The sequence below is a fragment of the Drosophila miranda genome, chromosome XR (genome assembly GCF_003369915.1).
Source record: "Drosophila miranda strain MSH22 chromosome XR, D.miranda_PacBio2.1, whole genome shotgun sequence".
NCBI lineage: Eukaryota > Metazoa > Arthropoda > Insecta > Diptera > Drosophilidae > Drosophila > Drosophila miranda.
The window spans coordinates 30,384,263-30,398,451 of NC_046674.1; the positions used below are offsets into that span (position 1 = coordinate 30,384,263).

The 14,189-nt window shown below is 49.2% G+C and overlaps 2 protein-coding genes across 2 annotated transcripts in view; one reads left to right on the forward strand and one right to left on the reverse strand.

The window, feature by feature from the left end:
- LOC108152344 (high affinity cGMP-specific 3',5'-cyclic phosphodiesterase 9A) overlaps positions 1-14,189 on the reverse strand; it is a 158,768-nt gene that overhangs the window by 17,697 nt on the left and 126,882 nt on the right. Inside the window, exons 5-6 of the mRNA XM_017281608.2 lie at positions 4,944-5,095; positions 4,740-4,847 (exon numbers count right to left, since the gene is read on the reverse strand). Coding sequence (XP_017137097.1) covers positions 4,740-4,847; positions 4,944-5,095 — 260 coding nt within the window. The remainder of the gene's footprint in view (positions 1-4,739; positions 4,848-4,943; positions 5,096-14,189) is intronic.
- Positions 17-2,236, forward strand: LOC108152345 (neprilysin-3). The gene has a single exon (XM_017281609.2). It carries the CDS (start codon positions 62-64, stop codon positions 2,090-2,092), a length of 2,031 nt encoding a protein of 676 aa, XP_017137098.1. The 5' UTR covers positions 17-61; the 3' UTR covers positions 2,093-2,236.

Genomic DNA, 14,189 nt, shown 5'->3' on the forward strand with positions numbered 1-14,189 from the left:
CACTTGCCCCGGCAAGGGAGCAGCAGTACACATAAGCCTCTGAAGGTAAACGCAAGCGAAGATGAAGCTGCCGCGGATCACCTTGTCGTGTCTGGGACTGTTGCTCCTGCTGGGTCACTGGCACTTCGGCGAGGGATCGGAGTCGGGTTGGGACGGGGAGCAGGACTGCCAACGGCTGATGGTAAATGAGATGGACACTGTAGAGGCGGCCTGTGAGAACTTTCACCAGCACGCGTGTGGCAACTGGTACGCCAACAGCACGCAACGGGGTTTTGGCGCGCACGACCGGCGCTCCCAGTGGGCGGCCCTGCATAAGCAGCGGCTGGTGCAACACTTCGGGGGGCTTTCTCTGAAAGCGGAGTCAAATCATCTGGCGACGTTCTATGGGAGCTGCATGTCCGGCCTGCAGAGCCTGCGGGTCTACACAGAGGCTTTGGAACGGAGGGCATACTGGCCGCTGCTCAACACTTCCTCGGCCTTTGCCTCTGCCAACGACGCCGCCTTCGACTGGGTGGCAGCCAACGCGGGGCTGCGTCGCTTCGGGGCCCAGGGCCTGTGGCGCCTCCTGGTGCAGCCCAATTGGCAAGCGGCGGACCAGAGCATCTTCTACTTGCTTCCTCCCGGCTTCGAGCTGCTCGGCGGCAACTCCATGAGTGAGTTCCTCTACCAGCGCTACCTCAAAAACCTCCTGCTGGAGCTGGGGCTGCGGGTACGACGCGCGTCCGCCCTGGCCGAGCGGTTGGTGAAGTTCGAACGGGGTCTGCGGGATCTGCTGCCCGCGGATGTGGAGCAAACGCTGGTGCTGCGCGAACCCCAGTCCCTCAGCCAACTGGACCAGCAGCTGCCCCAGCTCCAGATTCGGCGTTACTTCGATCTCCTCCTTCAGGGACTGTCGTCAGGCGCCACTGAGAAGTTGCTGGTGGTGGCCGACCTGGAGTACCTGAGCCGCTTACAGAGACTGCTGGGGCGGACAGACAGCGTGGATCCGCTGGTGCTCTCCACCTGGCTACTCCTTCAGCTGCCCGCGAATTTCGAGCTGCACCTGCACGACGACGAGAAGCTCAACGTGCGGCAACGTCACTGTTTGGAGCAGCTCAGTCAGCTGCTGCCCCGCCAGCTGTCACAGTTGCAGATCCGTCTCTCGCTGGGCGACGACCCTGTGGCCTACGAAGCCCTGGTCCTGCGTGTCCAGCGTCTTTTCGCCCGCCTCCAGCTACAGTTCGAACGCCAGCTGAACGAAACGGACGTGTTCGAGGCGGACCGGAGCACCCAGACACTGGCCATACAGAAGCTGCGGGACATGCGGCTGGTCCTGCCCCAGATAGTCCCGGAGGAGAAGCCCGTATCACGGCCGCTGAGCAGCAACTACGACGAGAACCTCCTACAGTTGTCCCAGAGTCGGGCCATGGCCGAGTTCCGGCAGGTAGTCGACTGCCAGGAGCAGATCTGCGGTGACTCATCGCCCGTGGAAGGCCTCGGCCTGAACCCGCTTTCAGTCAACGCCTACTATCGCCTGAAGCAGAACGCGATTGAGCTGCCATTAGGACTGCTCACCGGCCCACTGCTGCAGCGCTGCTCCAATACGATTGACCAGGAGGCCCGGCATGCCGGCGGAATGGGCTCCATCCTGGGTCACGAGATGGTGCACGCCTTCGACTACGACGGAATAAACTACGACGCCACCGGACAGCTGGCCAACGGCCAATGGCCACCACGGGCCATCATAAGGTTCGGTCTGCGTGCCGGCTGCTATCTGGGTGCCCGCTACAGCAACGCCACCCTCACCATCAACGAGAACATTGCGGACACCGAGGGGTTACGCCTGGCCTTTGAGGCGTACCGCCACCATCGCGCGTACCGAGGAGTAACCGATCCCAGGGGACTGAAGACCTTTTTTGTGGCCTTTGCTCAGAACTGGTGTGGCAATGCACCGTCCTCTGGGGGCGACAGCAGCAATGCTGGTGCCGGGCAGCATGCGGCGCATTCGGAGCGGGTCAACAACGTGCTGGGAAACTTTCCCGAGTTTCTGGAGATCTTCCAGTGTAAGGCCGCCAGTCAGATGAGTCCCTCGGATAAGTGTCGCATTTGGTGAGGCTATCGAAGGGTATCATCGGTGACTTTTCAACCGATTATTCCCTCGATCTTGTGCATCAATAAATGTGTACCGCCTCCACTATAATATGGCTATGATCACACTCCTGCGACGACGGCTATTGAAAAGTCATCGGTAACTGTACTTTGCAATGCCCTCTTTGGTTTGGATCTATAAACGTTAATTGTTGACGGCTTTCTAGGCTTTCTTTCCTGCATCCATTCAGGAACTCCCCACTTTTCTCTAAATATACTCCTTAGGAACCCATGAATTGTGGGGAGAAAATAAGTGTAGAATGACAGGAGATAAGGACAAGATAGATTTTGGAAGTGATTGTCTAACGAAAATTGTCAAATTCTCACTTCTAATCAGGTAATGCTTTTCTATTCAAGGTGATTAGTGGGCGAAAAGCAGATGCTGGTGCTCTATACAACCCCGTCTTCCCATGACAGTGACAAAAATATTCAAAAAATTTCGGTCACAAGTGGTAGGAAGTCTCCAAAGTACACTCATGTCTCCTAATGCCTAATAATCGCTTAATAATGAGAACAGACTGACAACTGCAAAATGTTTGACAAAAGCAACAGCGACAGCATCTGCCATCTTACTATATATATATACTCGTACATACTATGTATATTCGTTATATAGTATGTGTGTATGTATACGATGTGTTCTCCGACGAGTTTTGCCATCAGAAAATCCCTAAAGTATGCAATAGTTTATGCACGCAAACTTGCCAGCAAAACGCCTCCAAGGCCTTTGAGGAGTAGATAGATAGAGAGTACAGCAGGGATAGAATTTTTCAAAGAGGGGTGTGAAGAAGAGCAAGGCTGTTTCCAAGGGCATCTATCCTTTTCTTGCTGATTGCGCTGTGGCTTGATGATGCTCCTCATCCTGATGATGATGATGTGGCAGCGGGCTGCCACTGCCACGACCGCTTTGCCCCACTTTATAGCACCTCTCTTCACCCGTCAAAGTCGACGCAGGCTGACGAAGAAGTAGGAAAATAAAGCATTTCCCGACTAATCCACTTATTTTGTGCTCGTGGAATATTTTTCAATATAAAATGCATGCGATGAATGCAAAAAAAAAAAAAAAAAAAATGCAAATAAATGAAAATATGAGAAAAACTGCGGAAAAAACCACGCGACTAAAGGATACAGCGGGTCCTAAGGCATTGGATACCCTGTGGGATTAAAACTTTTTATAGCAGCAGCAACAAAATGATGAATCTGTGTTGATCACTTTGATCCCATGGATCATTCGTCTTTGATTTTGCTAAACAAGAATATTTATTAGTGCTTTATGAAAAACTTCTGTGCAAAATCATAATGCGCATTTGCATGCGGCTTAAGGACGATATAGTGCGCAAGGTCAGGAATGAGAGTGCGGTGGGGCGGACTTAGGCGCGGAAAATTTTGGATGTTCATTGGTCAATCGATAAATTGTGATTTACCTAAAGTAGATTTTTTGTATTCAATTAAATATTTGTTCAAGTTTGATTATGGAATTCAACATCGATTGGGATTGAATGGTTTCCGACTCGAATGATGCTACATTTGATTTTACATTACTTTTGATTTATCATCCATTTTTTCCAGCATATGTATTTATTTGAGTGCATTCACAAGAAGTCGTGTAAAATTGGTTACACCAGAAAGAAATTTCATTCGAATGTTGCCGATTTATTGTACTAGTATTGTTATTGTAGCATTCACTAATGAACCGGAAATCTTTCCCATATGCATTTTTTTTTGTCGTGCATCCGTGCAATAATTTCATTATATGCGTAGTAGAATTTCCTTTTTTGCCATATCGCTGGTGATAGCGATGCCATCGCCAAATAAGTGTTTCCGATTGTGTTCGACTTAATGCAGCTTAACTCTTTTATGAATTATCGCAATGCCCACCATTGAATTCCATCTGATTTCGTTCCGTGCAGACATTCCTACCTTTCTGTTGTTCGACTGTATTGCATTCTCGATGGCTTAGCTCGATGGCATTTAATGGTCCTCGCCGAATGGCAAACCCGCACCCTACCCAACCTCTCTACCTCATTGAAGGGCCAAAATGAAGTTATAGGCAAGCTAAGCGCCCGGATTATGTCCTGTCCGGGCCAATTACAACATAATCTTCAGTTGCAGACACTGCATCGTGCAGCGAGGAGAATGACCTCCTCCCCCCTAAAGCGCAACAGCATCACAACAAGGACATCCGCTACTTATTTTTTTTTAAATTACCAAATCGATACATTTCACAGTCGTGCCTTACCATGGATTGCAGACAGTGGCAAAGACAGTGGGAGTGGTTGGGTCAAGTAGGGTGGCCTGGGGCATGGGGTGGTGGGGCGTGGCGCTGGGATGCATAGGTGTTGCACAGTGCAGCTGTGCAGGTAACTGTTAATTACCACGGCAATGGGGCAAGCGTTTAATGCAATGCCGTTTGGTACGTGCCGTGCATAAAGTGGCCGCAGCCAAGTTGGCAATTAATTGCTCCCCAACTCGGACACCAGACACTGGCGGCCGACATCCACACCCGAAGTCCGACACTGTCGCGGGCTGCGGACACAGCAACCCCCTTGGATGAGTAGCCCTAAATCCAGAGAATATATAGCTTAAATCTTAAATCAACGGGGGAAACTCACTTGAAGGTGTCGCGGCCAAAGTTCTTGAATATGTTGCACTCGGGATGCTCCAGCAAACGGAATGCTATCGAACAGTGATGGTTCTCCAGCGGTGAGATGTCGTTATATCTGGATGGGATTGATATTGATGGCAGCATACATTAGTTAAGGCTAAGGTTAGTTAGGATCCCACATGACCTATGCAACAGATTGCCATTCACTCACCTGAGTGCCAGCTCGGTGCGGGCATTGATCTGGTATATGTTGTTGTAGCCTGGATGATCGAGGTCGTGGCAGATGCAGGACACCAGCAGGATTAGACACTCGAGGTCGCCAAGGCGGCTCAACAGGTTCGCTTGGCGAGTAATTGCGTACATCTGCAATCGAGTAGATGTTTAGTATTATTTGCAAACAAATAGAGCTAAAATATATTAACATTTCTATCTTCATATCTATCCATCAAGTAGCCACTATGTGTCCACCCATGATATCTGTATTGTCCACATGGTGTATCCCTTATTTATCTCTCCATTTATTGTTAAGCTAGCAATTAACGCTGGCAGATTACCATTTAAACCTTGCCATCAGGCAGGTGCAACTTTAAGCTGCTCCTTCCCCGTCTCTCTGCCCGTCTCTCTGCCCCGGCCCTCTGCCGCTATCCGTTTCCGTGTCCGTGTCCCTGGCCCTGGAGCACTCTCCTATATCGTATTCTATCGTCTGGTGTTGTTGCGCGTCACCTTGCTTTTGTCATCATCCCCGTGTGCCCTTCGTCCATGCAGCGAACTTAATTTGTCTGGTGCGAAACCTTTGCAATTACCAGTGGAAGGACCCATCCGCCATCCAGCATCTGCCCCATGCACCAGCACCAGCACCAGCACCAGCACCAGCACCAGCACCAGCCAGTGGGCAAGAGACAGGTAGGCAGGCCATGCAGGCAGGCGGCAGTGTGGTGAGCTGTGTGGAATACCCAGTGGCAGCAAAATCGTTTGCTGCAAATGAAGATGACTTTGCTGCGAGACCCTCAAGGAATTTCAACAGCGTTCAATTGAAGCTTTTTCGAAATACAAAAGCAGCGTAAAGTTTGCTTTGCGCTTTGCTGCGCCCCAAACTTCCACTGCATCAAAGGGTGTGGGGCAAGCGAAAAGCAAGAAGAGGCGGTGGGTGGGTTACTTGGGGGCTTGGTCGTAAAAGTTGTTGCATAACTTTTGCCTCCGCTGCGTTTACTTTGGCATTAAGTGCGAAGTGGACTATGGCAGAGGATGGGGTGGGCATGTGGGTGGCTATGGCTGATGGAGTGGTACGGGACGGGAGGCGGTTGATCTATAGGGGTGCTAGAAATTTATGCAAATGCAAATGCTCTTTGCGCTTCGAATTTCGTAAGTTTATCTAAATTCATTGTCAACAAACAGACAAACAGACAAGGAGCCCATCGAGCCAACGACTCCGTCAGCCACACACTGCTACACTACGCACCACCCACGCAACGACCATTGAACAGCAACCCACTCAACAACCTCCCAAATTCCCCCCGGTGAACGATGCATTTTCTGCTCGTTGGGAAAGTTTGCAGCGGACAAAAATACTCCAAGGAAATCAACGGCAGCGTTGGATGAAAAGTGCAGCCAATGGAAATTAGTCAAAGTGTTTGGTCACGCCCCCAGTTCCAGGGGGAGTGACTGTGGGGGGGAGGAGGTGGGGCCTCCAGAGGGGGTCTGTTCAATAATTTAAATTTACGGTTGTCTGCGTGTTGTTGGCCTTAATGCTTCATTTTTGTTCGACTGTTTCTGCAAAAAACAAAAAAGAAGCCGCTAACAGCTTGACTGTCATGTCCTGTGCGAGTTCTTGCTTTTCTGACTTCTCACACACACAATACAGAATATGTATACACACCCACAAATAGATACATAGACATGACCCACTGCCTATGCAAAGGGAGGCACATTCAATAGTAATATACACGGATGGCGGATATTTCCACCAACTCTGTTGATGGTGGAAAAGAACGACGGAAAAGGTAAAGTGGTAAGTGAAACGATACAAAAATTGAGAGAACCAGGTGGATATCAAAATGCAAGTGTCTTACAATCGATTTATGAAACCATATTGCAACACAAATCTGCTTAATAGTTGACTTTCATTTTTTCACCAACACTGATAAAATGGATACTATTTCAAGCATTTCAGACATAAATAATATAATATAATAATATGATATATTAAATTTGCAGACAAGCTTCGGTTTTCACTTTCACGAAAGTTTACCGATTTACTTTTGAATTCACATAAATTGATGTTCCCGCTTTCACATTTCTCTTCGATTTCTTCGTTTTTAAAACGAACGAGGGGGAACGTTGTGAGTTGCTGCGGAGACCGCAACTCTACATTTATACCCGGTACTTAGTCAGTATGGCCCTCCTCCGGCAGACGCCGCTAATATTAAACGACACGACAAAGAGTGCGTGCGAGAGAGACAGAAAATCAGTCTGAGCGTGACGTCGGGCGCTGCGTAGCCACTGCAAGTTGATTTCTTGCTTTTGGCTATACAAATTATCCGATCTGATCCAGATTCAGCAACCGGATAGATATGGTAATTCTCTATGACTCTGCGTTTTTAGTTTTCTCGAATCTGCAAAAACCAAATTTGGTTGCTCTAGCCTTAATAGTCTCTGAGATTTGTGGATGCCCCAGATTTTCGTCCTTTGCGAGGGCGGAAGGGGGTGTGGCGAAATTTTGACACAAAACGGTCAAGGTCCGATATCACAGGAGTGTGGATACCAAATTTGGTTGCTCTGGCTCTTATTTTGCAATTGGCAAAACCGACCATGAGACCTGTGTGTTTGAGAGAGACAGAGCGAGAAAGAATGAAATTGTTTTCTTGATTCTGGCTATAATAATTATACGATCTGGTTCAGATTTTGCACTCAACTGCGCAGCAACTGACGTTGTCACTCCCCCTTGATTTTCCTGAAAATGTTCAGCTTATTTTTTTCAAGCTAAAAACAGAATTTTTCCTGTTGAAAAGTTGGCAGCACTGTAACAGTCTTTATGGTTAGTGCCCGCGCTGACCCATTTCCCTCTCGCACATACCTTTTCTTGTGCACTGTGCGGGCCCTGGCGGAGGGGAACGAAATTTAACGGCTGTGTTTTGTGTGAGAAGTCAGATGGAGAGAGAGAGAGCAAGAGACAGATGCAGCGGAATACAAAATATCAGCAAAAAAAAGTAAACCAAATTATTGCCGCGCCGGGCAACGCCTCCAAATCTGGGGCCGTACGTTTGATAAGCCTCCCGCGTTCAATAGGCCTCCCGTGGTTTGTTCTTCAAGTTGGTTTTATTCAGGTGTTTCATTTACAATATCGGGGCGGGGTATTAAACTATGGGAGTTAGAGCTAAAAAACGTGTACCGCTTCAGTAAACTTTTTCCGCTGCCTTTCTTTTCGTTCTTCCTCTTCCTTGCCTATAGCTGCCGTTCGCCCTGATTAACCCTTTGCTCGGCGCTGTTAATGTTTGTGCTGTTAACGTCTGCGCTGTTAATGTCTGTGCTGTTAGGCGCAGTGATATTTAGAGCTGCCACTGCGGTTTCTGCCGTAACATTCCCCCCTTCGCAAACTTCGTCGCTTGTCGTGATGTTTGCCAAACTTCTGGTTACGCCTTGATCCATTAGTGGGTTCGTTGTCTTCACGTCTAACTTGGCCAGTTTAACTATTGGCCGAGTTAGCAGTCCAGATGCAGTGCGGATCACCGCGCTTCGGGCGATCCCGTCCTTGGCTACTCGAAGGTCCATGATGACGCCTTTCCTCCACTGCACCTTGGGGCTTGTTTCGTCCGCTAGAACCACGACGTCTCCGAGTTGGATAGGGTTGATTGGGGGCCCATGCCATTTGGTTCGTGGCGTCAGGCACGGTAGGTACTCCTTCAGCCATCGTTTTCTAAAGCTGTCCACGATCTGCCCTGCAATGCGAAAACTCTTACCAAGCATAGCTCTTATTGCGCTGCTGTCGCTCTTTGCTGCCATCGAGTTGGTCTCTGCTCTCAGAAAGTGATTCGGTGTAAGTACGTCGGCTTCCGGACACTCCAACGGCACGTAAGTCAGGGGTCGGGAATTTAGCATATTTTCTATCCTTGCTAGTGCTGTTCTCCTCTAATATTTCGGCTAGTATGGATTTCACCGATCTGATCATCCTTTCCCACGCACCTCCCATGTGGGGTGCTCCTGGGGGTATGAAGGACCATTCTATTTGCGGGTACTTGGTTTCCAGTTCGTTCGGTAGAATTCTTTCAATTTCTTCTCGTAGTAAGCGGCTGGCTCCTCGGAAGTTCGTCCCGTTGTCCGACACAATTCTCTTGGGGACTCCTCGACGGGCTACGAACATTTCCAATGTTAGCATGAAGGCGTCTGTTGACAGGGAGTTTGCTCGCACGGTGAGGCACGTGAATAGTACTCCCCATCGTTTCTCGCGTCGTCTTCCTACGTTTACCTCCAGTGGTCCGAAGTAGTCGATACCTGTGTTTGTGAATGGCAATTCGTTGATTGCTAGCCTCTCTGGTGGTAAGCTTCCCATCTCCGGTGCCTCTGGAAGCGCTTTTTTATTGCGACATCTTTGGCAGGTTTTCGCTACGGCGCGAACTCTTGCTCGCAGTCCTGGTATGTGGTACAATTGTCGCATCTCGTTGACGACGATCTCAGTAAGCTGATGCTAAAACTTCCGATGGAAATAATCAATGAGAAGATTAGTGACGTTATGTCCTCCGGGTAGAATTACTGGCCGTTTCCGGTTCCTCGTTATGCCGATCGACTTATCTATGCGGCCGCGTATTCTCAGTACGCCTGTTTCATCGAGGTACGGCGATAATTTGTAGATCGAACTTTTCTTACTCACGATTCTTCCTTGTCGTAGAAGAGCCATTTCTTCAGAGTAAGCCTCTTTTTGGACCATCCGGTATATAACGATGTTGACATCTTCCATGTTGCGAAAGCGTGCGGCTAAATTTGCCTCCTCTGATGCGAAATCTCTTTTGCGTATTTTGTCCAGAAATCTCATCACGCATCTCAGGGCTCCCGTGAACTTTTCCCATTTGCTAAAGCGACATACATTTGGGATTATGCTACTTAGCTTTGATGGCGGTTTCGGCGTATCTGTCCATTCGTGTACGTGTATCCGTTCCAGATTACTCGAGTTGAGCTGTGTAGTTGGCCAGTATTCTTCCTCGTCAAATAGGAACGGCGGACCGGAGAACCATCTCGCTTCCGGTTGGAAACTCGATTCTTTGGTCCACTTCGTTCCATCGTCTGCTACGTTCAGAGCGGATGGAACCCATTTCCATTCTGATATGTCCAAGGTTTCCAAGATCTCTCCAATTCGGAGCGCAACGAACTGATGGTACTTTCGGGCGTCTGAACATATCCAATACAACACGTTCTTGGAGTCGGTCCAAAAAACACGTCGCTTGACCTCGACGGAGAGCTCCTGTGTTATGAGTTTAGCCAGTCGTAGGCCGAGGATCGCTGCCATAAGCTCCATCCTGGGAATCGAAATTGGTTTCAATGGTGCCACTCTTGTCTTGGATGCGAGTAGTGTGCACCTGACTTCTCCTCTTTGTTCGATCCTTATGTAGGCGACGGCTGCAAAGGCGTTTATGCTCGCGTCTGTAAAGATGTGTAATTGGATATTAGATGTTTCTTTCGTTAGACCGAGATATCGTGGAACCCTTAATTCTTCGATGTTTTGTAGTTGCCGTGCCCATATCATCCAACGTTGACGTTCGCTTTCTTCGACCTGTTCATCCCAGCCTACGGCCGACCTCCACACGTCCTGCAGTATTATCTTTGCCTGTATAATATAGAAGCCCAATAGTCCTAAGGGATCGAAGATGGTCATGACTATACGTAGAATTTCCCGCTTCGTCACAGTTTTCGTTTCGTCGTATATGTCATCCCGAAACTTATTGACGAAGGTGAAGTAATCATTCCTTGATGAACCTTTCTGCGTTCCTATCTCTCACGTAGGTCGCTGCTGCTGGGGAACAAGAAGCACCAAAGGTCATTACGCTCATTACGTACCTATCCGGTTCTCGACTGGTGTCACCATATCTCCAGAGAAACTGCTGTGAGCTTTGATCCTCCGAACGTATCCTAACCTGGTGAAACATTTCTCTAATATCTCCGCAGATGCCAATAGACTTCTCTCGAAAGCGCGATATTACTCCTACCAGCGATGGCAATTGGTCGGGGCCCTTTAGTAGCATTGAATTAAGAGCGATGCCTTCCACTTTGGCTGCTGCATCCCATACGAGTCTTAATTTGCCTTTGTTCGGGTTCTTAGTCACGAATACGGGCAGATACCAGGAGCGTTTGCCTTCGACCATTTCATCTTTTTTGAGTTTTCGGACGTAGCCGATGTCTTCGTACCTCTTAATCTGTTCGTTTACGAACTCTCGTAGCACCTTATCGCGTGTCATACGAGATTCTAGAAGAAGGAAGTTCCACGTTGTCGCACCGCCAGAGAAGTCCTGTCTCCCATCTCTTCATTTCGCTGCTAAACCTCGTGAAATTGTCCAGTATTGTTTTTGCTCTTTCGTCCTCTTTGGACCTGAGTGTGCTCTTCGCCATTTTTATGCCAACCGCGTCTAATGAGAAACTCTCTTTTACAAGAGTGTCCAGCTGTGGGTGTTTATTACATTCGCATACGTGCATTACCCGCGGACTCGCTGGCCCGTCGCCCTTTCTGCGGCCATAAACAGACCACCCCAACCTGGACTTGGCGGCGATAAATTCGGAATTTTCCAGGTGCGAATGGGATCTTAGGATTGAGTCGTCCAGCGCCTGCTTCGGCAGATCCAGGTTTTTTACTGTTCTCACGTTTTAAAGCGTGAATCTGCGAGCCACATTGTCCCTTGGCGAGATCGCTAGGCTTATCCATTTGGATTGAGATTCTCTCTGCGTGATGTCTCCAGTCCAGCGTAGGCATAGCTCGTCCGAGGGGCCATCGATACCTAGTTTTTCCGTTATCTCCGTCTCGATTAGGGTACAGGCGGATCCTTCGTCTATCAGTGCGAACACTTGCATTTGGCCGTTCGGTCCATACAATGTTAAGGGGACATATCTAAACAACGCAGCTTCGTTCTGCATCGTGTGCAGTACCGTAGTGCTTTCCTTTGGCCTATTCTCTACCCTAGAGCTTTGCTGGTTACTGTTGTGGAGGAGGAAATGGTGCTTTCTCGAGCATCCGTCGACGGAACATACTCTTGTTGACTTACAGTGCCTTATAAAGTGTTTGCCAAGGCACCTCCAGCATAGCTTATTTTCTCTGACAAAGTTCCATCTACCTGGCCCTTTTAGCTCCAGGAACTGCTTACAGTCCTCCAATTTGTGGGCCCCATTGCACCTACGGCAGGGCGGTTGTGCGCTGCTATCATTGTGCACCATAAGCCGGACTCTTGGGTTCTTCTCCTTCGTGCAGACTTCTTTCTCGGATGCTACTGGCATCACGGTGCTTGCGCACGATGCGACTCGGAATAGCCAATCGTCGAAAACAGCGATATTTACCCTCGGAAGTCCAGCGCTTTGTCTGGCCCAATCCAGTTTCAAGTCGAATGGGAGTTTCTCCACCAGGTCGCGAAGTAACATTGGGTCGTTCAGATAGGCGGACAGTCCTATCGCGTCGACAGTAGCGCGATAGTTTTGCACCGACAGCGCCAGGCGCACTGGGCTTTCGATGCTGCTCGATTTCACGGACGGCTCCATTCTTAGCTTCGTTTGTAGGGTGTGATATATGGCCTCTGGTCGGCCATATAGCATTCTAAGAGTCTCGATGGCTAGTCGAACTGTTGCGGGCATCATTAATTTTCCTCGTACTGCTTCCAAAGCGGCACCTTTCAGGCACTTTTGCAGCCTCATGAGATTCTCTTGATCGCTGAGTCCGCAGCGTTCTGTAGATTGCTCGAAGTTTACTATGAACATGGGCCATTCCTCGGGGTTTCCAGAAAAGCATGGTAGATCCTTGTTGATGACTTGTCTTGTGGCTATCTGGGATGCTGTCAAGCATCACTCCGCCCCCGCTGGCGCGACCGCTTGATTACTCCCGTACGCGTACGGGTCCGAAATATTTCGACTCGTACTTGGGTAATACTGTGCAGTCGGGGCGCGAATGAAGGGGTTTTGCCCATGCAGGTTGGTACCCGGCGCCGGTGCGGCCATTGGATACCACATAGCGCCGACTGGCATTGTCTCGTTCGGATTCAGCCCAGTAGGCATTCCAATCCGCGTTGCTTCCGTGGGTCCTGACATGTGGACTCCGGTCCAATTGGGCACTGCTCTGTCCCAGCCTCCGTTGGTTACCGTGGAGCTCATGAGGCTTCCTGCTTGAGGCAGTCTGGAATGCGTCGGGATGGAGCGCATTCCCTCGAAGGCCGTGGCGTACGTCGGCCTTCCTAATGCATCCGCTCTCTGCTGAGCGAACGTTTCCCAGTTATCTAAAAGGCTCGTTCTTGGTGAAAGGGCTTGATCCACCCCTCCTCCTTGGTTGGTATGCTCTGGTGCTTGATGGCTTGTCGGGGCTGTGGTGGACACGTTAGGTGTGGCCGTTGTTGCCGCCGAGATCACATCTATATATGTATTCCTAACGCGATGAGTTTCCCTTGCACCTCCCTCAGTCTCAGAACACGAACCAGGCATCTTTTCCGGCACATATATTTCTCCTAATCCACACGGGGTCTCACCGCCAGATTCCGACTGCTGACCTTTGACGCCGTCCATTTTACTCCGGTGTCTTTTTTCGTACAGTCCTGGTTTGTGGTTATACACGAACCTCGTGTCGCTCGAATGTAAGAGATTAGCCTTTCTGTCCAACTGTATGAGGATATCTCACCTGCAAAGTCGAATCCCTCGTGACGCAGCTGACTACGTCGCACGCCGATCTTCTTTCTGTCGGTCGTGATTATTCGACTTGCTCTCCGTTGAGCAGGAAAAGTTTTTTAGAATATTGCCGCGCCGAGCAACGCCTCCAAATCTGGAGCCGTACGTTTGATAAGCCTCCCGCGTTCAATAGGCCTCCCGTGGTTTGTTCTTCAAGTTGGTTTTATTCAGGTGTTTCATTTACAATATCGGGGCGGGGTATTAAACTATGGGAGCTAGAGCTAAAAAACTTGTACCGCTTCAGTAAACTTTTTCCGCTGCCTTTCTTTTCGTTCTTCCTCTTCCTTGCCTACAGCTGCCGTTCGCCCTGATTAACCCTTTGCTCGGCGCTGTTAATATTTGTGCTGTTAACGTCTGCGCTGTTAATGTCTGTGATGTTAGGCGCAGGGATATTTAGAGCTGCCACTGCGGTTTCTGCCGTAACACAGATAACATATTTTTATAATAACAGGTCCAATAGGTCATTATGTACGATGAGGATAAACGGAGGGTAAAAATAATAATTAGAATAAATCTAGCGGTCGTGATTCCTCTTTTTCTTTCTATGTTGCTCCCATCT